Genomic DNA, 27,290 nt, shown 5'->3' with positions numbered 1-27,290 from the left:
ACGCATTCTTTTCTTTTATAAAGGAGAAAAAATCTTCATAAAAGTTTGAAAAGCTATGAAGAATTTCATTAATACGGTGATATTTTTTGTTTGACAACATTACTAAAAATTTACTTGCGATTAAGTTTTCATTTTACTGTACATTTAATGAAGAAATCAGTATTCTATAATATAAAATATTGAATTAATCTCATCATTCATCGTTTTTAAATGCCAATAACTCAACTACAAAAATTTTGAGATCAGATTTTCACTGTAATATCATTATGAAAATATTAGTAACGAGAAGAATTATGAGTTTTAATTTAATATCTTATCTGAGATAAAAGCTTTGATTTTGTTATTTTAACATTTTACAAGAATTAAATAAGGTCCCATATTAGTTATTAAAAACCATACTACTAAATTGCGTACTGCGATATACATTATTAAAAATTATCTCTTTCCATAAGAATGACTCAGTATAAAGATTAATTATTTTAATTGACTACATTAAAAATTGATGATATAGATTAATTTTACTAAAAACTAATTACAGCGATTAATTTTACAATAAAAATATTATATCGATTAAATTAACTAAAAACTAATCATATCGATTATTAACTAAAGCACTTAATCGATTAATTTATACCAAGTTTTTATAAATAAAAACGATTAATCGATATAAAACATCGATTAAATCTATATCGAAATAATAAGAGTCACTGCTATTTGTCACTGTTACTTTTGGGTTCCAGTAGCAGAAATAACAGTGACTGAAAAGTAGCAGTTTTGCCCATCTCTTTGCTTTCGCGTCACTTATCAATTACATATCTGCAATCAACTTCTTTCTCAATAACTCAGTCATCGTAACTACTAGATAAAGTACTATGTAGGATGACTGAGCGCTAAATTAATTCAGTGTAAGATGAGTATACAAGTTGATGCGAAACGGAAAACTCAAAAAATATGTTTTATTTTAATTACTGGTAAGATTGTGTTCTCGAACATGTATTTTTTATACAGATAACTACACTCTGCGACAAATTTATAGCGCCTATGCAAATTTTTGATCTTACCTAATTCAGGTAGGGGATTTTATAACAAACGGTGGGCAAGTTAACTTTTTTACATAAGTTTAACGAAATATAAATGTATAAGTTTCTAAACCTTTTTCAAACAAGGACAATTAAAGCACTTGACCCAAGCAAAAGTAATTGTTACAGACGATGGCAATTCTATTTTAAAAAGACAATAGGACTGTGTAATTTTCACGCATACTGTTTATACCAGGGAGGAAAAAAATTATGTTTAGAGGGATTAATTTACAGAATAAAATATGTCTGAAAATAATATAAAAATTCTTCTTTTGAGATTACTGAAATATCTTTAGAGATAGTGCCTTTTGATGAAACAAAGTCTTTTTAGTAACAACAGCAAAGGATTTGTGCTAGGCACTTAATATAGAAAATTATCAGAAGATGGTTTTTTTCCCCGTTTGCTGGGTGGTACACATGTTTTCTTCTGTATACTCATGTTTCTTTCTACATAATTACACTTGGAAACAAATGTTTTACAAGTGCTTCAATCTTACAAGTACTTGACCTTACATATTTCGTTTGTGAGGTTTGCAAATTTAACGCTAATTTCGTTTGGATAAATACAGATGCATATCAAAATGATTTTTAATTTATATTTTTGACTGAATATTTAAAAACATATGACGTTAAAGTATCGCGTCTTAAATTGAGATATATTATCACCTTCTTCCTTACCCACCCTAAGTATTGCGAAAATGAAGACACCTAGTATTCATTCGAATGAATTTAAAAAAAAAAAGTCCTGGTTTGGAATTGAATGTGATATGGTGCGCCACTTAACAAGTAGTTCGTATTTGAAAAAAAAAACTGCATTTTTTATACTTAATTGGTTTAAAAATATTAAGACATCACATAAGAAACTATCTATTTATTTCTCCAGTAAGCAAAATATTGCGAACAATGAAAAGATAATTAGGATTGTTTAAATATATTTCTCAAGCAACTGATGTTATGTTTGGATCATGATTAAAATAAAATGTTGAATTTTTTTTTAATTAACACTGTTGAATGATTAACATTTTGATTTCCTAGAGTTAATACATTTATATAGAAACACATTCTTTTACCATGCTCTACTATTCTCAGAGATGTCAACTTGCTCGACTTTGGAAAAATGTGTTTTCTTGTAGTAACGAAATTTATGTTATTCTTAGTTTAGAATTTTTCATTTTGAGTACTTTTTCCTCAAAAATCACATCAGAAATGCGAAGCATCATATGAAATGCAACTTAAGTGTATTTATTCCGTGGTTACTCAAGGGTGGGCGTAATTATTCTTAAATTTTTTCTATTTAATGTATACTACCAATTTCTTAAAACATTCGCAGAAAGAGAAGCAGTTTGCATCCCTGGTTGTTTATTGAGAAAATATTAGATATTTTATGAGTGACAATATAATATATTCCCACGCAACAATTAAAATTAAAAACATTTGTCCTTTACATATAACATTGCATTATCATTACTAACATCGACTGCCACTCCGTGCATGATAAGCTTTTTGTAGGAAAACAGCTCTTGTGAAGTAATATCAAAATATATAATAAGGCTAATATTAAAAACAATAGTAAATATAATTTAGCCGCGATATTACCAAGGAATCCTTTGATAACAATACGTCCAAGTCCGGTGATTAATAAACTGGGCGGATCTTAAACTTATGCGATTCCAGGATTGGTTGGTGGACTTCCTTCTCACCTACAGCCAGCATGCTAAAGTTTTTGAGTGAGCTGCTTCTTATTATTTCGTATTTTAATTTCTTCGAGCAAAGTGCTTGAACTAATTATCCAGCAACCACACGGACAGCTGACCTCACAGTGTTAAAACAAATTCAAGTCCCCAAAGCACTACTTTGATTTTGGATATATATATATATATATATATACTTAAATCAATGAATAAGTTGCTTAAAAGAAATACTATGAAAATTCTCAAAGCCGATTAAAATGTGTTTGCGTAAAACTGAAAGTTTAATGCAACTAGAAATACTTACAGTTTCTTATTTTTAGTATCTGTAGGCATTTCTTCCAGTAAAAGTAAATTTAGAGTAACGCCTACTAACGTATTAAGTGAGGCGACTCAATACTTCGTGTTCGTTTTGACTTATGCAGAACAGTATTGAAAACAGACACTAAGTCATTTCAGAAGAGCAAATATCAAACTTAAATCAATGAATAAGTTGCTTACAAAAAATATAAAAATTCTCAAAGCCAAAAAAAAATGTGTTAATGTATATGGAGAATTCTGGTAATATCTATAATTCTAATTCAGTGATTCTAATTTTAGTGTAACGAGTGCAAATTTAGAGTAACGCCTACTTTTTATTAGAAATGCTGACTTGAAATTGAAACAGAATATTGTAATGATTTTCTAGTGTAAAAAGGCGTGTGGTATGATTTATTTTTTTAACTTTAATTTTTGGATGCAAAAGAAAAGAAAAACAAAACAAATGATAATTATTACTGAAGTCATAAATCATTCATTTTCAGTCACCATACTCTTATAATTTTTTTTCTCCTGGAATAATAACTTAAATATCATAATAACTGGAATAATAACTTAAACATAATATATCTCAAACAAATATTTTACAAAACTGAGCTAAAAGCCTGATTATGGGAAGATCCATTCAATTTCCACAATGATTGAATTTGAAAGAATAGATTTTTCAATAAATATTTCCAAATTCATATTGTATTGACTCTTCAGGAAATGAACTCTTTAAAGAAGGTAAACTCGTTTAATTATAACTTTATTGTCTTTTTCACCTTTTTATGCAATGACATTCACTTGATTCGTATAGCAATATTTGAAAAATATGATGAGAAAAGTAATTTAATCGTTATATTTTTCAAATATTGCTATATACTTTCACCTATAAAGCCTTAATATCTTCTGCTCTAAAAATATGTTAAAATTATATCTTTCATTCTTGTTTATGTATTTAATTATTATATAAATTACTTTGAAACTTGAATTTTGCTTCATTTTCTGCATAAATTATCCTAATGGAACCTTATTGTCTTTCACTCTCTCTGAACTAATCAAACAAAGTGAAACACAGTAAATAATCGATCACGACCGATAGAGAGTAATCATGCTTTTAGAGAAGTAATGTGTTTGAAAACTAAATTACAAATCAGAAGCATACAAAATTTCCTGATTTTATCGCTAAATATTATTTACATTAAAACTGGATACAACATAAAATATTTTATTATAAAAAATACACATTATTAACATAAACTTTTATGAAGTCGTGTTTTCTGATTTTGATGGGAAACAGCATGGATGCATAATTATCTCTGGTTTCACTTTGGACTCCATATTACGTAATTTAGTCTCTTACAAATCATAGAGCCCTCTCAGTGATTTTTTTTCATTGTAATCTTTTTGGAAAACAAAGGAAAGTAGATCCTTTACATAAACTTGATTGAATATCTCCCTATCTTCCTAATCTACTTTTAAATTGGCCTATAGGTTTTTTCTATAGCTATCTCCATTTGAAAGAAAACTTTTAGTCAACTCCTTAGCTATCCCTTTCCCGTATGGCTTGTAATAGATACGAAAATTTATCATGATTCTCCGAATTGGGATCTTTACCATTTTTTTAAAAATTGTTTCCAAAAATTTAACCAGTGTCAGATATCTCCACTAAAAACTGGGTGTTGAATTTTAGGATAACGTAGCAAGGTTTCTCTTGACACCAAACGCAGAATCTTCTTCATCAGAAGTTACAAATTTTATAAGTTTGTTCCAAAAAATTGCCAACGATCAATATATGTTTCAGATTCATCAAATTCTGCCTCGCATGTTTCTTAATGAACTTCATAAGCATTAAAATTGTCTCTGTTTTTTATCTTCCTGTCGCTTTTTGCTCAATAAATTAAAGTTAGATTAACCTGTCATCACTGTTTAAATTAGTCTCTTTTTCATCAAAATCATTGTAAGCTTTAAAGAATAATCTTCGATATTGTGTTCGAGATTTTTTTAACTCGTCAATATTTTCAGAAACCACAATAATAAAGAGCATATTTTTACTCTAATGCATTTATTTGACTACAAATACATAATATAGACGAACAATGATGAACAGACGATAGACACTTAACAAATGTAACTTCTTGAAAATAACTCAATAAAATGGTATATTAGCTTATAAGATGCTTTTCATGTAAATTATTCATTTATCACATTAAACTCGAAAAGTACTAGGACTTAGTAGTGTAATAACCTACTCTAAATATTGATGCTTTTAGAACACAAAAAACAATCGTTGTTATGGGAACAGAAAAAATGAGCTAAGGCGAGTTGTTTTGCACTTACTTGAATAGTAAATATTGTTCATGCGAGTCTAAAAGAAACGGTCGCAATTTCTAACAACTTTCATTCGTAATTTTGGGATTGCTTTTCTTGTTATTCTTCTTATTTTGGTTTTGTGCTATACGCATCGTAAATATTTGATGCCAAATTAAAATGAAACGCATTAGGTATAATTTGTAACAAAATGTAAACAGTATTCACTAAATGTGTTTATTCATCAAGCTATTCATTTAACTTCAATAATTCGTCCAATTTTCATCTACGAGAAACATCCTAAGAAACGTTTTTTGATAGTTGCTTCATAGACGTCTTCTAAGATCCACCGTAAATATTATCCACATTACGTCTACCGTAGTTATCTATAAGACATCTGTATTTACAGCATTGTGGATTATCCAAAAATAAGTTATATCTATGTAGTAGACGTCGATAGTTGATCCTTGATGTCTAATGGATCATGTGGCCGAATTCTGGACATCTACTGAATAAGTTGTGCTGTATGGGAAGCTAAAGTTTCTCACGCCTTATTTTGTTCTTTTCCACAATTAAAGCAGATGTTATGTCAGTAGATTTCCCAACAGAAATATTTCGTACGTTAAACGTGCGTGTTGTATAATAGTGACAGTTTCAGTCGAGTCTAGTTTAGGTTTAGATGCTTTATCTAAGGGTTTGGTGAACGTATCATCCTTCACAAAATTGTCTTTAGCTTTGTTTCAACACCAGCCTTGTTGTCAAAATCACTTAAAAGTTGGTTACCCTTTAAATTAGTTGACTTAGAATGCAAAATCTAAAGTCTCAGCATCTTGCATAAACGTTCAGCCATTTTTAGTTACTACTTTCTTACAGGTAAATCAATCTCTTATCAAGTAGAAACTGACACTCGAAAACAGGAATATTGGTCTTGGATTTTTGGAATTCAATAGATTGTTATCACAGATATTATAGTGTTTACGAAATTTTAAACCATATTTTGATGACATAATTGTCCATGGTGCAACTAAAAACGAATGTGCTTACTATATGAGACTATGATTACAACGGATTTCAGAGTGCAATCTGCGTGTGAACAAAAATAAATGCTCATTTTTCCAAACGTGAATTAAATATGTAGAATACATCATTGAGAAAAATCAAGTATTAAAATCTCCGTATAAAATTTGTGCTTTTCTGAAATACCAAGACCTACAAATGTGGATGAAGTTTGAAGATTTCTATACATGATCACTTATTACTCAAGTTTTCTCCCCGAATTTTCAAGAGTGTCATACCTTTTTCACAGATTGTTGTAGAAGGATCGAAGATTTCAATGAACAGCTTCATGTGAATCAGCTTTTTTAAAATTGAAAGCTAGAATGTGCAGTCACCCTGTTTTAGTACCGTTTGATCCAAATTTGTTTCTTGTACTGACGTAGGTTGTAAGTTTAGAGTGGAATAGCTGTAGTTCTCAGCCATATCATTAATGAATAAGAGAAACCTATTGCTATGTATCTAGATCATTGACATATCATAAATTAACTATAGTGAATTAGACCTAGAAGCTCTAGCAATAATTTTCGCAGTTAATAAGTTTTATAGCTGTAGTTATGAAAGAAGCTTCACACTGGTAACGGACAAAGAACAACTCACTTGAAATTTTAGACAGTATCGATCTTTACCACAAATGACACGTTATTTATTAATTGTGCATCGTTATGCGCCGTTCTCTTAGGCTTTTATTACAAAGTCGTGTTTAAGAAATATAAAGAAGATGAAAATGGCGATTGCTTATCACGCACACTGATTTCACTAGATTCAATATCAGCAGATATTTTGATTAACGAAGAAGTGAGTGATTTTTATTCTGAATCCTTCTTTCACATTTCCAGCTTGACTCTCATCTAGCAAAGGAAACAGCAAATGAATCTGAGTTACTAGAAATCATCGAATATCTACAAACTAAGTCCGAAGGTTCTCCTGTCTCCGTTCCAGTCCTAAAAATCTCAGAAATTCAATTTTAGAACAATTTGAATAAAACTTATCAGTATTATAAAAATGAAGGAAAAAAAAACTAGCCAGACAAATCGATTGTAATATTGAAAATGTTTTAAACAGTTGTGAGGACTGCGTCAAACTTTGGAAAAATTCACCAAAAGTTGAAATACTCCTTTGGGTCGATCCAGAATACAAGTGGAAAAGAATTCACATGGATTAGACTGGCCTCTTTGAAGGTCATCATTTTTGATTACGCATTGATGTTCAAACTAAATGGGCAGACAATTGTATTTTGAAAAATTCACCTACTTCTAGTACAACTTTTAAACTTTTAAAGGACGTCTTTTATTTTCATGGATTTCCCAGAATAATGGTTTCTGATAATGTCACTTCAGGACTGCAGATAGGTAAAAAAATCGCGCCATTTATGATAGAATCATAAAATTTGTACACGTGTACCACACATGTAAAGCTATAATTTTTGATAAAAGGCCATCTTAGATTTAGCTCAGAACAATAATGGCGCACATTCAAAATGGTGGTTTCTAAAACGTTTTGCTGCGCTCTTTTTAAATGTTTCATTAAAAATTTTGAATTAATGGAAATGACTATTTAGGATATTTGTGCATGAAGATTTTTATTTTAATCAATGCATACCACTGGGGGCAATGCGTACCATTAGTAACCTACACGCTCTGTTCCCTGACCGCAACTATTACTTCTCAATCATTTTAAATTCTTGATGATAAGCAGATTATCATATTAAAAGTATTATGCATTTATTCTATTTCTAATAATATTTAATTAATAATGTTCTTATTTAAATCCAATTTCATGAAGTATTTAAAAGCATGGATCATCATATAAATTGCAAATTATTTACACTTATTTTATAATTAGTGCAGTAATTATATGAAAAATAAGTGTTTTTTTGTTGAAAAATTCATATTTAATGTATTTTTTTCGACAAAAGGCTTTGTTATGTTATACTTGAAAACTGTCTTTCTCCTCTTCTCTTTTTTTGAGGGAAGTGGGAATGATATAAGAGGGAGAATTAAATTTCTTCTAGATAGACAAGTGTGGAATTATTTTCGATGTAATTTTTCACATTGAATGGAATGAGACCAATCCGGAAACGATCGGATTATAAGTTAAAAAGGTTTTATAGATAAAATACACAAATTTGCACTGATATATATTTACGCATCTGATGCTGATATCTAAGCAAGTCAGACAGTATTTCCAGTGTAATTTTTCACATTAGAATGAGACTATGCACGAGTCAATAGAACAAATAGTTTAAGGTGCTTTTATATACAAAAGTATATAAGGTGCTTTAATAAACTAAAAGTACTATTTTTGACCAGACTCATGTATTGCTACGTAGGGGCAATTTGAACATGCGCGATACATTTTCTGATGAAACTTTTTGTACTGAATTGTTTGAGATACAATTTGAGGTAATAGAAATAATAGTTTTGAAGCTAAGGATTTTTTTTATAATACGTGCATTTCAAAAATAGAACAATAGAATATCTACCTAAACACGAGAGACATGGTTTTAAATATATTTTTTCACATATTATTGAATGATATTATTGGTTAAATATTTAGATTATATAAAATTTTTTTATCATTATTCTATTAATAACTACTTAAACGAGAGATATATGTTAATAATTGCAATATTTTTTGCCAATACAAATAGCTAAATTTCTAAAAAGTTTCTGCTTTTTTTAAATTCGTTATTTAAACTTCAGTTTGCAATTTTAAATTTGCACGAATATTTTCAATTTTTAATTCTACATTTTAATTTTTTATTTCTCATAAGATACTCTGGTGTTTTTTTTTCCTATTTAAATAGGCATCCAAATTGAATTTGAATGATGAAGATCCTTGCATCCGCCTCTATTATTCACCCACTCTGGCTGCCCTAAGGAAGTTCGATTTAGAATCTTCGTTCACTGACTCTCTCGATTTTAGAATGGCAGCCACCCTCAATCAGTATGCCGACTGGCCAATTACTAAAAAAGACTCTGTCAGACAACCATTAACCCTACGAAGAAAGTAAGAATAAATATTTAACGTTTTTAGTTGAATGTTATTATATTATATTATATTATATTATATTATATTATATTATATTACAGAAATTCAAGTTTTCAAAGAACAGGTGACACAGTTGTCATCTCTATTTAGTATGGTTGTAAATTCTTGTTCTCTATGTAGAGCTGAACAAAAGATTAAAGATTGTCCATTGATTAAAAACACACAAAAACAAAAAATGACCTACCGGGAGCAAATTAAAACTCTCGAAAACCACCTATTTGTCAATTTTGTAACAAAAAAGGACATGCAATGCTCAATTGTTACCAATATCAAAGGTTGAATTCTTCAAATGACCTGCCAATTGTCACAAACAAATTTAATAAACAATGCTTCTGGCAGAATTTTTTCGAGAACTTATAAAAACACTAAACATTGGAACTGGGACAGCAATTCGGGAAACCTGTGGTTCCTTCCCAATGCAAACCATCTTCTGTTTCTGATAATCCACAGCATTATTTGCTAACTTTTATGCCTGATGGTGTCACCAAAGTTAATGATTTTTTAAATCATAAAACTGTTATCACAGTTAATTATTTGTCTAGAATTGTTGACGCTGGTGCATCCATTTAAGATAATTTGTTTGGTTTCTCTTGTGTTGAAGATCCAATTTCAATTTGTCATTTATTTTCTTTATATCCTCAAACGTAAAAGTTTGGATATAATTAATATTTTGGTATTTTGATATTTAATTTGGGAATATGCACACACTTTAAATACTTAGTAGTTTTTTCCTTTTTTGTTTGTTTTTTTAAATGTATACCTATCTTTAACGTGTATGTATACGTTTGTGAATGTATACGTTTCTTTCGTGTACGTATATTTCGTTTCTTTAAATGCATATTGCTAATCATAAATATTTTCATTTTTGTAACATACTGTGCTATTATTCTTTTAAGCGACATTTTATGGAGGTCAACTTTTTCCACCTGTGAGTTCCAGGGGGCTTGAAAACAACTTATATAAAACTGCTGGAACTGAAATCATTCGATTTTTTGACAACGCCTTCTTTTAAGTCCCTTTGTAGCTCCTCCCTTACATCGTTTTTTCGTAATTTGTTCGCAAAATGTAAATCAATCAGTTCGTAAAATTTTGATGATTATATTTCAGTAAAATGTTTAAGTTCCTTAATATAAAATGAAAGACCGTTATCAATGTTTTTTTAATAATAATAACATATTTATTGAAATCTAGTTTGCCTTAAATTTTATTCTGATGTTTCTGTTTATTTGTTTAAAATATCACTCTTACGTTTCTGTATAACATTGTTTCTAACGTTAATAGTAAAGACTTTTGAGGCAAATGCAAGTTTCCAATTATGGTAAAACATCAAATTAGTATAATAATAATTATTAAACATAAACTTTGAGCAAATATTTTAAAGTATTTTTATCCAGTATTTCAGTTATTGAAATATAGAATTGATATTGAACATGTATTGATATTATTCATTCAAATTTAACTGCATTATGCAATTTAAAAATTTTGAGGCTCCTAATGCTCTTTATCTCGAATTTTAATTTACCTTTCCTATAGTATAATTGCTGAACCAAAAAAATTAAAACTACAGAGGTTCAATTTAGATTTATTATAGTAGATTTTAGAATGTATACAGGTATTACAGTAATAGTATTTTTGGTAGTTTGAAAAAGATTTTATCACACCTTAGAGGAAAATATTCTATTAATGTTAAAAAGAGTAGTTATAATTGAATCAATGAGTCCGAAAACAAATCATCTCCATAGGAAATCCACTGTAAATGATCTGTTTACGAACTCATAGATTCAATTAATGTCATCAATAAAAAAAAAAAAATTAGAGCACATTTACCGAGAAAAAAAAGGGAAACAATTATAGTGATGTTCTATAATGAAAATTTACAAGTAACAATAAGAGTGCAAATATAATAAGTTACAATAAAAATAAAAGTATATTATAAGTTAAAGAAAATTTTTATAGATTTTTTTACTTCAACTTCTGAACACATTTCCTCAGTCTAATCATTCAGTTATTCAGTAAATCAAAAACAGATGCTTAAATTAAATGAGAAATTAGCCTAAAAAATGAAAGGAATATGCAATTTAAAAGTGACTATTAAGCTATGAAATGAATATATTGACTCATTACAATAATTACTATTAAAAACGATGAATAAAAATAACAATTAAAAAGCAAATTACAAATTTACTTTTCCACATTAAAAAAAAAATTAAAAAAATTTTTTTTCGTCAACTATCAAGTGTTGTGTCATGCGACTACACATGAAAGTGGAACATAGTTTTGCCATTCTGCCAAAATATATATAGAGAAATTTCGAATGATAAATTACGGTTTGTACTACCCCACTTTTTTCAATCTCTTCTTCAAGTTAAGAATGTTTAGCTTTGAGCTTTTAAGCTGGTGTTGCTGTAAGAGGTAGCATCATGTAGCCCACATCCGCTATATATACTTAGATACCGCTTTTATAGCTAAGACTACAGTCACTCAAAAAGTGCATGTGGAATTAAGTGGGCACCCCGCATATACAGAATCCAGTTCAATTAACTTGAAGGCGACGAATCTCCTAGCATTGCAGAAGGCCTGGAAATGTTCAAAAAGCAAAGAAAACGCCTTTTTGCAATTTTAATGACAAGTTTGACAAACAGCTTTACATGCTGCAGATTTACAGCAAGCCCTTGTCTTTGTTTCAGATGGGAATTTTGAACATTTTCTGCAGCATGTAAAGCTGTTTGTGAAACTTGTCATTAAAATTGCAAAAAGGCGTTGTCTTTGCTTTTTGAACTGTAGCACTTGCACTTGTATCGAATTCCTAATGTGTCTTGCCACTCCCGCATTATTGATTATTGGATCCAATTATTAAACAATATGCCCACATTTCCACAACAATTTTGGTCAATGAAATTTCATAGAAAAATGATTCCAGAGAAATCGATTGTTATTTACATGGTCACTCACTTATTTCACTAATATGTATGAAGTGTATATATATATGTATATTTTAGGTGCATTTGTCGACCTCTGGAGTTCTCAGAGAAACGACCCTTTGACCACCCTTTGAGAACAGCACCTTTCTATGGGAACATCGAGCACTATTATCACATAAAACTGGCCATAGGTGAGTTACCTTTAATCAAGGCCGATGTACAGTGCGCCAAAAAAAAAATTTTTTTTGTTGACCATATTGAATAACTTTTGATCTCATGATAGCATTCACGTTCTACAACTCAATCTTCATGGCTCAAGGGGATGACCTCAAATATGCTAATTAATAAGTGCGGACGATAATTTAAGTTATGAAATCACAGCCAAAAACGTACTTTCTCTGAATAAACTTACCTTTCTTCGACAAATACGGATTTCTGACCCCCAAAATATAGGAGGTAGCCGCAATATCTAAAATATTGTCCCAATTTGTTTGGTTAGGAGAGCTCTCCAAAGTTTGGACCCCTTAATGTTAATTTTATTTTTCGCATATTTCGAACTGAAAATTTTTTACACGCAATTATAAGACTCGTGTATCGAAAGATAATTCTATGCAAAAAAATAACTTTTAGTGAATATTTATTATTTTTTATTGATTTATTTAAGAATGGTCAAAAAAACTTTTGAATTGTAAGTTATAAAATTTTTTGTTTCATCTTAAACAATGGCATTTATATGGCAAAATACAAAATTTGAGCAAAATCGGTCGAATAGTTCCTGAGAAACTGAATTTCATAAAAGTCAAGTACTTAAATTTTTTTTTACTTTGCACATTTATTTATACACATTATAAAACACTTTTTTAGGCATTGTGCATCTGCGTATAACACAGTTTATTAAGTTAAATTTAAAATCGAATATCAAAACCATGCCTTTCTCTATGTTTGCTAATAGTTCAAGCATAGGGAATCCTTTTATCCGTTTTGAAATATATACAAGTCAATCGAAGAGTTAGTTCAAAGGTTGTATGCATTTTAAATTGCTATGCAGAAACTATTTCAACATGTAAGATGTATTTTCAAATATAATTTTTCACTCTGAATTAAATGATTGGAGTTAAGAAATCAAAGAAAATTTTCTTTTAAGAAACAAGTGCAATTCGAAAAAAAAAAGAAAAGAAAGAACTTATAATACAAATAATAATAATAATTTTTTTAAATATTAATTCTTCTAATTCAGTTGCATTCGATTAAATGAAAAGAAAATATGTAGGAAACAATACCTCAATTGTCTGTGTAGCAATGTAAGATGCTTAAATTCTAATTTATTAGTCCCATCGTCTCAGAATTTATCTCACTCCATTCAGAGTAAAAAATAATGTCACAAAACATACCTTATTTGTTCAACTAGTTCTTATATGACTGAATTTTATACATGTTATTTGGGCCTCAACTACTTAAGATGTTTCTGAAACAGCCAGACAGTTCACATGTTTGTGACCATCTGCCAGATATCCTTAAAGGTTAGTGAGTTTCGAAGTTCCATACCTACTGCTGGACAATGTTGTCGTTTTTACCGACTGTTGGACACTTTTAATGCTTACTAAATTGTGATTGTACCTTTGCTATTTTATAAAATCTGAATTTTATACATGTTACTTGCTCAACTATCTTAAGATGTTTTCCAAGTAGCAAGACAGTTTTAAAGTGTCAAACATCTTTCCAGACATCAATGAAGGTCAGCTGTATGTTCGAGCGCTGAGTACTAGTGAGATTTTTTTTAAATTTTATAACCGTTGTTGAACAGCTGACCCAATATTCGGGTTTACAACTGCTAATGTTCAATTCCGTAACCATGTAATTTTGAACCCAGTCCAGAAGACAAGGGAACACCTTGATCAAGTATTGGGAGAAATTGGTTTTCGCGGAGGACTTTTTAATGAAACTAAACCGCATTGTCGTTACATGGTGAGGAAAACCACGAAAACCTCCCATGGTTATTCTGACGGCAAAGGGACTCTAACCCATGATCCGTCTACCACTGAGGATATTTCACGTTAGCACTGTCATCGGTGCAGGCCGGATGCGGAATTCGTATCGACCAGCCATCGATGGGATTCGAACCCGATTCACTCATTGGAAGGCGAACGCTCTGTCCACTGAGCCATCATGGCTCTACTAGTGATATTGTCAGGTTTACAGCAGTATGGATCTTTCATACTCCACGACAGATGTGTTCTCAGTTTATGTTTTTACTCTAGTAAAGCTACAGGCTGTTTTTTTTCCTAAGGCTCTATCACCACATGGCTTTTGTTCGGATAATATGTTATTTTCATGAATGGCCTGAGTTTGCAACTGTTATTAGTTAGCATCCTTCATTTTAATTCTGAAAATAACGGGAAACAGAAGTATGAAAAAAAGCCACAGATTTGAAAAAACATCTCAGATCTAATTTTTTTTAATATTTAAAAATCTACCCCAGCGCTGCATTATCTGGGCTCATTAAAATGTACACAAATTCAGAATTATCTACCGATTTTAATAATTTTCTTCGAAAAATCTCGCCACATCGGTGATTTTTTAAAAAAAATAATAACTCTTAATATATTCAATTTATTTGTCCGTCTTTAAGCTTAGAAAATTCTTTACGCAAGCTAGCACATATATAGTTTAGAATAATAGTTTAGCCTCAAGTGTAAGGCACCAAAACTGTGACATTTTTTTAATTTCATTGTTGTTGTTGACGTATGCCTGTTTAGGCAGAGGGGGTACGATTGTTCTTGTTTTCCAGTGGCGCCATCTATAACCAAGAATTCTATGGCCAGTGGCGCCATCTATGGCTAATCGTATTTTCATTGGCAAAACAGCCTCGAAAACACTGTTAATGTATTTAGGCAGCAACAATCTGATGTTTAACATATTTACCAAAAAAAAAATATTTAAAAAATGCGACAATGCTACCAGTATTTGAATATTTCTTTTTTTAATAACGAAGTTATAGTTCTCCAGAATATGCTGTTAAGGTCATGATATTGACTAGAAATCATTTCGATACGTTGTTTTTTTGTATGAAAGGCAATATCAACGTTGTTCAAGGCTCGAACGTTCTTAAAATAAACGCAGTTTTTGATCAAAATTTTCTATTTACTCCTTCTGGGCAGGATACTGAATTTCAGTTGAAAATATTGGAGAGGAAAAACTTATTCACAATCGGATAAAATCTCTAAACAAGAATGGAAAAAGGAATAAATCTACTACATTATATAGTCATTATCGAAAATTCACGTATTTAAAACTTGATTCCTACACTCAGAATAAATGTCATCCAGAAATTTTTTTTTAAAACTGCAATATTCGCTTCTATAATACTTTAAATACAGTGATGGTTGAACAAACATAGACCAAATAATTTCAGAATGCAATTATAAAAAATACTAACTAAAACGTTCCATTGAAACTTCGAAATCCTAGTTAACAGAGACGTTGTTGGAGGATGCTTCAGGTATTTTTTGTAAATTTTATTTCTATTTCCAGAGTGTCCTCACAGTTCGCAGTCAAATAATGGATATTCCAGGAAAAAGGAAAACGGGAACTTTTATCGATCCTGAAAAGCAGATCCAGCCAATCCTCAGTTCAATACAAAGATTCAAAAAATTATATCCGATTATGTGATTAGTTAAAACGAATATAAAATTAAAAATTTTATTGTGGCGAAAAATATACTTTTTTTCTGGTTTTTCTATGTTTATTTCTGCTAAGCCATCGTAAAAGCACAAATATCGTAAATAATATCGTTGAAAGACAAGCGTTTTAAAATATAATGCGAGTGTCCTTCCAGTGACAAATGTCTGAAATTTTAACTGTACAATATTTTACAGATGTTTACCTGGTCTAAATCAAATTTTTTAAAATTACGTCAAGTGATTGTGCAGATGCTTCACAGGTATCTATGAGATTTATTTTACAGGGTGGCTGTAAAATGCTGTTACAAATATCGAATCATTTGATTGTACAGATATTAAATAGAAAATGATAAATACACAAAAATTATGAATACTATAAATGAAAATTTACCTTAAAATTTTTTTATTCGAATCGACCACTATCTTTAACGATTACTGAAGATAACCTCTTACGCCATTGTCCGATGGTGGCACGAATCATTTCAGGCGATAATTTGTCCCTTTCACTCTATAAAAAAGCTCTGAGAGAGTCCAAACTTCTGTGCTGATTAGCATTAACCTTAGACTCTAGAATCCCTCCAACACAATAGTCTAAAAGGATCAAGATCCAGTGAAGAAGGGGGCCAATCTTCTTGCTTGATAATCTTCGGGCAATTGGCATGGAGTCAAGCCTGTGTTGATTTGGCTCGGTTCGATGGTGCAGATTCTTGGTGAAATATTCAATCCTTTTTGGGATACAACCAGTCTGCATGTGGCAATAAATGAGTAGAAAATACTTCCTTTTTGTAATAATCAGCATTAATTTTGACCCCTTTATCGATGAATTTAGCAGGCAATTTTCTGTGATTTGACACTGTAACCCAAACCATTATAGACTTCTTGTTCTAAAAGCGACAGTTCGAATACTTTTAGGTATATCATCGAAATTTACAGAACATACGATATTATTTTTAAGCATTATAGCGTAGTTCTATGCAAAATGTTTTCTCACCAGAAAAGATTATTCTGCCAACACTTTTGTAACCGTGTCGATTTCACAATTTCTTACATCTTTGAAACCTTTTTAATTTCTGTGCAGTTGTTGATAAACCTTTTTGTGCAGCTATTGTTGTTTAACTTTATTTTTGCGATAAGGGCGAAAACCCAGGTCTTCATTTAATATGACTTGCATAGTTCGACTCACGTTCTCTTCTACAGCCATTTTATTAGCAGAGAGCTGCAGATTTCTTCGTATCTTTTCACGATTTCTTTTAATGCGCTTTTTTATACGACCAGACCTGTATCGATCTTTACAGCTATTTCTATCCCATAATCGATTTATAGTTCTACATATAAATGTTCTATTAAAGCCAAAAGATTTTAATTGTTGAAAGATTCTACCTGCTGAAAATCCACAATCGAAAAACTGTTTAATCATCAACCTTTTCAAATTTTTCTTTAAACTGATTCTAAATATTTTGCTTTAAACAAAATTTGTTTGCACTTATAGAAAGTGCAACTCACAGAAATAGTGAGAGAGCAATTGTTTTACAGAACGATTGAAACGAATTCCTATTTTTTGAAGTGTTACAGTATTTTGTAGCTCTCGCAAAAATAATTATGCATTTTTTGAGGAAAGTATAATATTTTTCACATTATTAATCAAATATTATTTAACATTTAATTGTTTTGACAAATAATTTATACATTATATTAATGATCTTGTTCTACTTAGAAATAAATACAATGGATTTCTTTTAAATATACAGTGGTGGCCAAAAGTGTGGACATTTTTTGAAAGTTTCATGTTTTACAACTTTGTGTGCTTGTAGAATATATATTAATTTTCACTTAAATACAAACATTTATATATCAAATTGAAGGTAATTTAATGTAAAATTTAATAATAAATACAGTATTACAATATCTGTATTACGAAAAAAGTTATGCAACTAATAGTAAGATCTATCTTAGATTTGAATTTTCTTAAAGTGATACTTACACAATCAATACTTTCTCCAATTAAACCTTTACCTGGCACGTCTTTAATACAAATTTTGCGATGTCTTATATCTCCTTTAGGTAACAATATATTAAAACTGAAGATTTTACTTCTTTGCAAAAAAAAATAAAGTAATAGGGCGCTATTGAAAAGAACGGATAGAAAATAGAATTTTTCTTCTTCACTATGAAAATTAAAAGTTCAAGTGAAGTGTCTTATAAAAATAGAGATTGAATCTTCGTTTTTTTTTAAATTTGTTCTCGAAACGAATGTTTTATTGTTTTTTCAGATAGGGAGAGAGCCAGTATCCCAAAAGAGGCAGCACTAGAACCATGTTGTTTTTTACAAATCTCAGATCAGCATACTAGCTGTTAGGCCATGTATTCCGAACTTCGATTAAACCTTTACCTGGCACGTCTCTAGCACAAATTTTGCGATATCTGGTATCTCTTCGAATTTTAAATAGAGTTAAGACAAAAAAAAAAGTTTTGAATGCTACAAAAAGGGGGATGAGTTCGTTTAATATAATAAAAATTCCAACTACATTTAAAGCAATTACTAATTTCTTAGGGGGAAAAACTAAGCAAGCAACTAAATATTAGATCATGAAAAAAAATCACTAATTATCTTCAGCATGCAAACTTTTGTTTTAAAAAAAATTTCCTGGACTGACCATCANAAGACTTTTATAACAGACACTAAGGGAGTTTCGTCACGGAAACAGAGGATTTTTAGTTTATGAGATCACATTTCTACATCTTCATTCATAAATGCTATTTTCGACTTTCACTACTTTTGTGTGATTTCAGGAATTCGCTCACCAAAGATTGCTTAAAATGTGCTACTGCTGCCCAAAAAAATTTACTGTATAAAATTTTTTAATTAAAATCTACAAATTAAAAAAGATTATTCCTTTTGTGAAAAATTTCGAGGGGAGGAATATGGGAATAAAAATGTTAATATATTCTCTAAAAGATAAATTTAGGATAAATTTATAAAAACTTTCTCGTAACTATTATCCTTATGTTCATTCCGGTATGGAGATAACAAGAATCCCAAAACCAACAGCACTAGAACCATGTTGTTTTTTACAAATCAAAGATCAGAATACTAGCTGTTAGGCCATGTATCCCGAACTCCAATTAAACCTTTACCTGGCACGTCTCTAATACAAATTTTGCGATGTCTTGTATCTCCTTTAGGTGACAATATATTTAAAATGAAGATTTTACTTCTTTGCATAAAATAATAAAGTAATAGGGGAGTATTGAAAAGAACCGACGGAAAATAGAATTTTTCTTCTTCAGTATGAAAATTTAAAGTTCAAGTGAAATGTTTTATGAAAATAGAGAAAGAATCTTCGTTTTTTTTAATCTGCTCTCGAAACGAATGTTTTATTGTTTTTTCTAATAGAGATTGAATCTTCGTTTTTTTTAAATCTGTTCTCGAAACGAATGTTTTATTGTTTTTTCAGATAGGGAGAGAGCCAGTATCCCAAAAGAGGCAGCACTAGAACCATGTTGTTTTTTACAAATCTCAGATCAGCATACTAGCTGTTAGGCCATGTATTCCGAACTTCGACTAAACCTTTACCTGGCACGTCTCTAGCACAAATTTTGCGATATCTGGTATCTCTTCGAATTTTAAATACAGTTAAGACAAAAAAAAGTTTTGAATGCTACAAAAAGGGGAATGAGTTCGTTTAATATAATAAAAATTCCAACTACATTTAAAGCAATTACTAATTTCTTAGGGGGGAAAACTAAGCCAGCAACTAAATATTAGATCATTAAAAAAAAGCACTATTTATCTTCAGCATGCAAATTTTTGTTTAAAAAAAATTTCTCAGACTGACCATCACTTAAAGACATAATAACTTTTTCAATTTAAAATTTAGAATTCAGAGAAACTTAGCTTTTATTCTGTAGCCTATAGTTCATTAAACACCCACTTTCTTCGTCTTCATTCATAAATGCTATTTTCGACTTTAACTACTTTTGTGTGATTTCAGGAATTCGCTCACCGATGATTGCTTTAAAGGTGCTACTGCTGCCCAAAAAAAATTTAAAGTATTAAGTTTTTTAATTAAAATCTACAAATTAAAAAAGATTATTCGTTTTATGAAAAATTTCGAGGGGAGAAATATAGGAATAAAAATGTTAATATATTCTTTGAAAGTTTAATTTAGTATAAATTTTTAAAACTTTTCTTGTAACTATTATCCTAATGTTCATTCTGGTATGGAGATTACTAGAATACCAAAATCAACAGCACTAGAACCATGTTGTTTTTTACAAATCAAAGATCAGAGTACTAGCTGTTAGGTCATGTATCCCGAACTCCAATTAAACCTTTACCTGGCACGTCTCTAATATAAATTTTGCGATGTCTTGTATCTCCTTTAGGTAACAATATATTTAAACTAAAGATTTTACTTCTTAGCAATTAATAATAAAGTAGTAGGTGACTATTGAATGGGGCCATTAAAAAATAGAATTTCTCTTTAATACTATGAAAATTTAAATTTGAAGTTAAATGTTTTACAAAAATACAGATATTTTCTTAATTTATTTAAATCTTTTCTCGAAGCGATTGTTTTATTGTTTTTTCAGATACGGAGAGAGCCAGTATCCCAAAATAGGCATCTCTAGAACCATGTTGTTTTTTACAACTCTTAGATCAGCATACTAGCTTTTAGGCCATGTATTCCGAAATTTGATTAAACTTTTTCCTGGCGCGTCTGTAGAAAAAATTTTGCGATATCTGGAAGCTCTTCGAAATTTAAATATAATTAAAGGAAAAAAAAACTCTTGAATGCTAAAAAAAGGGGTAGGTATTCGTTTAAGATAATTTAGTAAAAAATCAAGCTACATTTAAAGCAAATACTGAACTCTGAGGAGAAAAATTAATCATTGAAATGAATATTAGATCATCAAAAACACTTAAGTTAACTTCAGCATGAAATTTTATGTTTAAAAAATATTCTCCTAGAATGATAATCAGTTAAGAAAAAAAAACATTTTTTAATTTAAAATTAAGAATCCAATTCTACTTCTCTGTTTTTAAGAAATCTCATATATCTTCAAACAACCATTTTCGATATTTGTCATAACTGTAGTGTTAAAGTTTGCAACCTTTCTTCAAAATTAGTTAGTAATGTTTTATTTTTAAAATATCGTGAAATTTTGTTACTTTATTACTTAAAGTATTGATATCATCATTTATATTGGACAAATTAAAATTTTATTTTGGTGATTATACGTTTAGTACTATTACAAATTTTTGCGATAATACTAGAAATTTGCGGAACCATTTTGTGAATAATCTTTATTATAATAAGAAGTAACTGTATAAAATTTTGCTTTATGTCTAATACGATTTAATTTAATTTTAATTTAAATTACTTTATATTGTTTAGAGCATTTTTTATGACGGTTTTTATAAGTAAAGCATTTAACGGTACTAAGCTTTGATTAGTACTTACTTCATATGGTAAAAATAAAATTGATTTTCTAGTAAATTATTACTCTTTAAAATGATGCTTAAGTTAATTTAACTTATTATTCGTTAAAATATTGCTTGTGTAATATTCGATAGAAGTAAATTCGGTATTAAAATTGGTAACAAAAATGAGAGAAAAATAGTTTTTCGGGGGAGACAAATTTATTGCAGGGAGTTGAAAATTTTTATCTCATGTGGTTTTAAAATTGCTGTTAATTCTTAAACTTATTTCTCTTTCAGTCATATCTACTTTTTCACCAAATTATCTTCTTTGCTAGCTTCAAAAATGTAGCACAGATATTTGATAAGCCTTTATAATTGAAAAAAATTTATTTCTGCGTAAGGTTATGAAAATAAATAAAATATTTTACCAATAATTTGTCAATAAAATTGAATTTAAATTACCTTCTCCAGCTGATTTTGAAGTCACCAACAAGCTTGACTTCTGAAGAATGAATGACATGACAACTTAATAATCGAAGCAACATTTAAGAACGTTATTGTTAAAATAATTTTTTTCTTTAAAACCATTGTTGAAATCATTGTTATAGTTTCATTTGCAGATGAGTAATTTTAGAGTTTGATTTAAAGTTTTACACAAGAATGGACTTTTATTTGTTGGAAAACTTTGACAACAATACTTCAAAAAGTTTGCTACTGTGTCTGAATCCTAATGATTTTAATATTGAAATATGTAGAATTATATATTTGAAAAAAAGGTGGGGTATTTAAATTTATGTAACATTAAGCAAATAATGTTGAATGTATATACAAAAGTAGTTACTAGTAAATGACAATGGACAAATATAATATTTTTTGCAATAATTATTTATTCCAACCTCTTTAAAAGTACCAAGATGATCCTTTTAAGTTATATTTTTATTTAGCTTTATTTATTAATTTATTTATATATGTCAGATATAATGACCGTTTAGATACATTATACTGTTTAACCAGCGCCTTTATACAAAGTGTTAGATTATCTTAAAAGTGTTATAAGCGTAAGAAGTACTACGAAAACTATAGCAATTATATTTTAATATTGTGAGTTAACGAAAATATTTATTATGATAAATATTTTTTCTATTTATCACGGTATTTTTAGACAATATTATACTGTATTTAAAATAGTTTTTAAAATATAATTTTCAATAAAAACTCCACTGAAAAAACTTACTTAGAGTGCTCGAACATGACGCTATCCTAATAACAACAATTAGTTAATGATGATAATGAAATATATTAGAAGTAATAAAGGTTGCCAAAGAAAGAATTTTATGGCAAAAAATTTATAAGTAAAACTGAGATAGCCGGAAGAGGCAAATCAGGGCAACACACATTTCCATGTGGTATGTTGTTAAGAATGATATGATTAACAAGAAAATTCGCTGTCACATGTATGAAACTAGAGTAAAGATCATCTAGTTGAGCTGTTTTTTCATAGTGCGTTAAACAAAAAAGTGAATCTGTCTGAAATTTATAAACAAGGTGCGGAGTTCGATGACTTTTTGAACTCTCGTTAACGGACATATTCGTGTTATTTAAATTTAAACTTTACAACGAGTTTATTTTGTTCAGTGTTGCCGCGGTAGCATCGGAAAAGTAAGCTTCAAAGGCCTAAGTAATTTTCGAACCTCATTAAGTTGGTAGCAATAACTTTAAAAGTGAGACTAAACTTAGAGTGAAAGTACAAAACAGCCTGATAAAACCTGTTGATTTTTCAAATGGCTTCAGATGGGGAAACGTGCTGGCTTGCATACTCTTAACCTTGCCCTAAGACATATTGTTACGGATTCTGAAATTAACACCAAAATAACAATTTTTGCTAAAAATCTGCAAGTTTTTGCATTTGCTGATGATATTGCTGTAGTAGACACCACAGGGACTCTCAAACGGGCTTTTATTTCCTTGGAAATGCATCTTTTAATTAACCAAAATGAAACCAAATACATGGCGATTACCAATTCGGCAGTTCTGCACACAAAAATCGTTATTCAACCCGCAATTTTCCCCGCATAGCAAAACTGATTTAATTTGTTATTTGATAAGAAGAAACATTCTCCATAAGGGATAAACATTCTCCAAATTTTGCCCATTTGCTAAACCGCCAGTGGGTTAATGACACCTATCTGGAAATAGGTGACTGCAGTTTTGAAGTAGTTAATAGTTTCTCCTATTCGAGTTCGGAATTGAACAATGGTAATGACGTAACTCCAGAAGTACGCTATAGAACAGCAACTGGTGACAGATGTTTTTATGGAGTACATAAATATTTAAAATCTAGACTCATCGGCAGGAAAATACGAATACTGCACAACAGAGCTTGGATCAGTCTCATAGTTACATACCCTAAAACGTGGGCAATGACTGAAAGTGATCAGAAAGTTTAAGCGTTTTTTGAAAGAAAAATACTGCGAAGTACTTTGGGAGATGTGAACTATAACATACTGATACTTTCAGAAGGTAAGGAGGTGAGGGATCTAGAAAGTGACATTACTTATTCTATTTTAAAATCATACTAATTAATAAGACTATACTTATTTTATTTTAAGATCATCGGTTCTTTTTAATATGATTCATAGAGCCGAGATAGTTTGGGGGACTGAGCGCCTGCCTCCTGATGAGGTGACCAATGTTCGAATCCTAGCGTTGGTTCTTCAATACAAATTTTGCTCCTTGCTTGACCTTACAATAGTCCTGATATAAAATATTCTATCGACCAAGAGTTAGAATACACTTGCCATCAAGCTAGTCGTGAGAGGTTTTCACTGTTTTCCTCTTCAAGTAAAGCAAATATGGGTAAGTTCCATCAAAAATTCTTCAATTATTCCACTATGGCTAGTTTTTCTAATGCTTGATCCAGGAGTTGTAAAGTCTTTTTGGTTAGTTTGGTGGAATTACAAGGATAGCAGTAAACTCAGTCATTTGTCAATAGTTAAAATCCGGCGATATAATAAAAATACACTTCAAAAACTTTCTTGAGATTGCTCTTCAAATTATGCTGAACACACTTGATGCTTTGTAAAAAAAGAAGACAATTGCTATCAAAGTTTCTTTTGATTAATAAAATTATAAAATAACGCTATCACAAGTATTTATCTGCGAAAAATTTATAGTCTTTATACAGAAGGACATAACAGGAAAAATATTTCTCTATTTTGATCCTAGATACAATATTAAAAGTATTTATGAAGCTTATCTTTTTAAAGAGAATTCGCATTATCCAGAAAGTGAAATTTCTAAAATGCCTCTTTTATTATCTAAGGTAGATAAAGTCACCAATTGTATCTTACCAAATGTGCTTATTTTTGAGAGCCGAACAAATTACCAAACTCTTGTTGCCTTCAGTCATCCTTAAATAATGAGCACCTGTTTGCATGGGGATGATAAATGATAAATACAGTGGTTTCTAAGGTACCTAATATACTAATACATGTACCGAGAATTGATACTGAGGTAATAAGTTTTAAGCCTCCCTCAAACAGAAAAGTACCAAATTTCAATATATCTTAAAATTTTATTACTTTGTGATGAAAATTTTAAAAATATTTTTCAAATAGATGAAATTTATTTTTATATAATTTTTATTTAGTTTTATTTGGTAATAACTTGCTCAATATCTTATTGTTTAGTATTAATGTTTGTATGTGCAATTTCTTTTAATCTGAGAATAAGTAACCTTAATTTATAGTATAAAATAATAAGTGCTGCATATTTGAAGAAAGAAAATCATTTTAATTTATTTGAAGTATTCGATTTTATTACAAAATGCGGCAATTTAAAAAGAGCATTTTGATTTACTAAGCATTTTCTTACTCCATGTTTCTTTTATGAAAAATAAATCATTTCGAAACTTCTTTTTCTTTACATTTTGGGTTTACAGTCTTTGATAAAAGTAAATTTAAATGAATAATATAGTTATTTTCTATACTGGTAACTAAAAATTGATAACAAAAAAAATATTGGTAACAAAAATGTATGAAACAAGCAAAAAAATAAATAAATATTTCTCTTAAAAGCAATTTTATTAAGTAACCATTGAGCATGTAATTTAGGTCAATGCTTCTAAAGTATAATTAAAACTGGCCGAATTAAATCTGAAATTGTATATGTGGTGCTGTTATTTTTTGTGGAATAAATGTTTTTTAGATAATTTCATACTTTCAGGTATATTGATAATCTCATATTTACTTCAAAATGTAGTAATACAATTTTGCGTTTTTGAAAAATTGTACATAATTTGATACTAATATTTCTCTTTAAGATTCTCTCCTGGTTTTCAAAATTTTATAGTTTTTAAAAAATTTAAGTTTTCCATTTATTGCCTGATTGTTCTGAACACTTATAGATAGATTGAGTTAAATTTCTTGATTTTGATGATAGTTTCAAAATGCAGAACTAAATGCCACTTTGATTTAGTTGATTTCAATCAGTGTGATTACAAAATCTTAAAATTTTTCGGAGAGCAAATATCCCTAAATCGCCAAACGCCTTAAAATCGTCATGTGTTTCGTATATGCAAGGTAATTTCTGGTTATTTGCATGTTTTCGGAAACAGTAAAAATAACCAAACCATTTTTGATGCCCATGATAATTAATTCATACTAGTAAGAAATAATACTCGTAATCTGGTGACATATAATAGGTTCTGTGATGTAAATACCTTACTTCTAAACGGATTAGTACCAGATTTTCTGCTTAATACTCCACAAAAATTTAATTTTTGCATTTTTTTTTAATCATAGGTTAGTTTTTTAAGGTAAATATTACTGACTCTGTATTTTTTTAATTCCAGTAATAATCAACTTCACTGAAGATGTAAAAATAAATATGGCTACATGCTTGAATTCGAGACAATAATTAATTTTTTCAGAGCACATGTTGCTTATAAATTGATACTGATATAGAAAAAAAAGTCTTTTAATGGAATTAAGCATTTGATTACTACACACTGTGCAATATTACTTATTTTAAAACACTTATTATTTTATTAAATATCGTTCTTATGAATTGGGCAAACGCAAATGCTTTATTGTACAGAATATGAAATGCAATATATTTCTCGGTAGGAATAAAATTTGTTAAAAAAAAGTAAGAAACAAAATTTTTTAGGTTTTAGTGTAGTCGAGAGAATTCGGTGAAACCCCATTTTTGTGTACAGTAGTTGATGCCATTTTTGCTATTTGACACAGACATTTTTTACAGTATACAGGAAAAATATTTTATTATAATTACTGTAGTGATGGTAATAATTGGCAATTAAGTACCTTTAGAGTCATTAAAGTAAGTACTAATTATTACGGGTAGAAAAAGAATCTGGTAAAATTACCGTACTGTGAAATAACATTTCCACAGAAAAATAAATAAAACATAATTCCTTTTAATAATGCCAAAATATACGTTATTTGAACCATTTATTTGGTATTTTTTCCGTTCTTGTGGCAGTATACCGGAAATTCTGACTTTCAAAATAATGATTTTTATTACCACACATTTAGTAAAAAGTGTCACCCAAATCATTAAACATTTAATAGTAAAATAGTTAAAAAATATAATTAAAGTAAAACTACTTACATTTTTCTTGATATTACTCCTCGCGTGTCCTTCAATAGGGCGGGTCGAGGTAAATCTTTACCTTACCTTACATTTTTCTTGCGGATTTCAATGGCGATTGGAATTCTGAAGAATAACCAACCAAACTTGTAAACAATTGAAAGAAAAAT

The 27,290-nt window shown here is 29.5% G+C and overlaps 1 protein-coding gene across 2 annotated transcripts in view; it reads left to right on the top strand.

The window, feature by feature from the left end:
• Window positions 1–16,137, top strand: part of LOC107448249 (cilia- and flagella-associated protein 276) — a 70,584-nt gene extending 54,447 nt beyond the window's left edge. Inside the window, exons 1-4 of one of the 2 annotated variants that reach the window (XM_016063381.3) lie at window positions 3,700–3,811; window positions 9,240–9,442; window positions 12,484–12,596; window positions 15,937–16,137. In XM_016063381.3, the coding sequence (XP_015918867.1) occupies window positions 3,794–3,811; window positions 9,240–9,442; window positions 12,484–12,596; window positions 15,937–16,010 (408 nt within the window). In that variant the 5' untranslated portion in view covers window positions 3,700–3,793 and the 3' untranslated portion in view covers window positions 16,011–16,137. Of the gene's footprint in view, window positions 1–3,699; window positions 3,812–9,239; window positions 9,443–12,483; window positions 12,597–15,936 lie in introns of those variants that run through there. The other variant, XM_071178157.1, reaches the window with a different exon arrangement.
• The last annotated feature ends 11,153 nt before the right edge of the window (window positions 16,138–27,290 follow it).

Source organism: Parasteatoda tepidariorum, chromosome 1 (genome assembly GCF_043381705.1).
Source record: "Parasteatoda tepidariorum isolate YZ-2023 chromosome 1, CAS_Ptep_4.0, whole genome shotgun sequence".
Taxonomy (NCBI): Eukaryota; Metazoa; Arthropoda; class Arachnida; order Araneae; family Theridiidae; genus Parasteatoda; species Parasteatoda tepidariorum.
The sequence above is the reverse complement of the archived record's forward strand: the minus strand, read 5'-3'. Positions and strand labels throughout refer to the sequence as shown.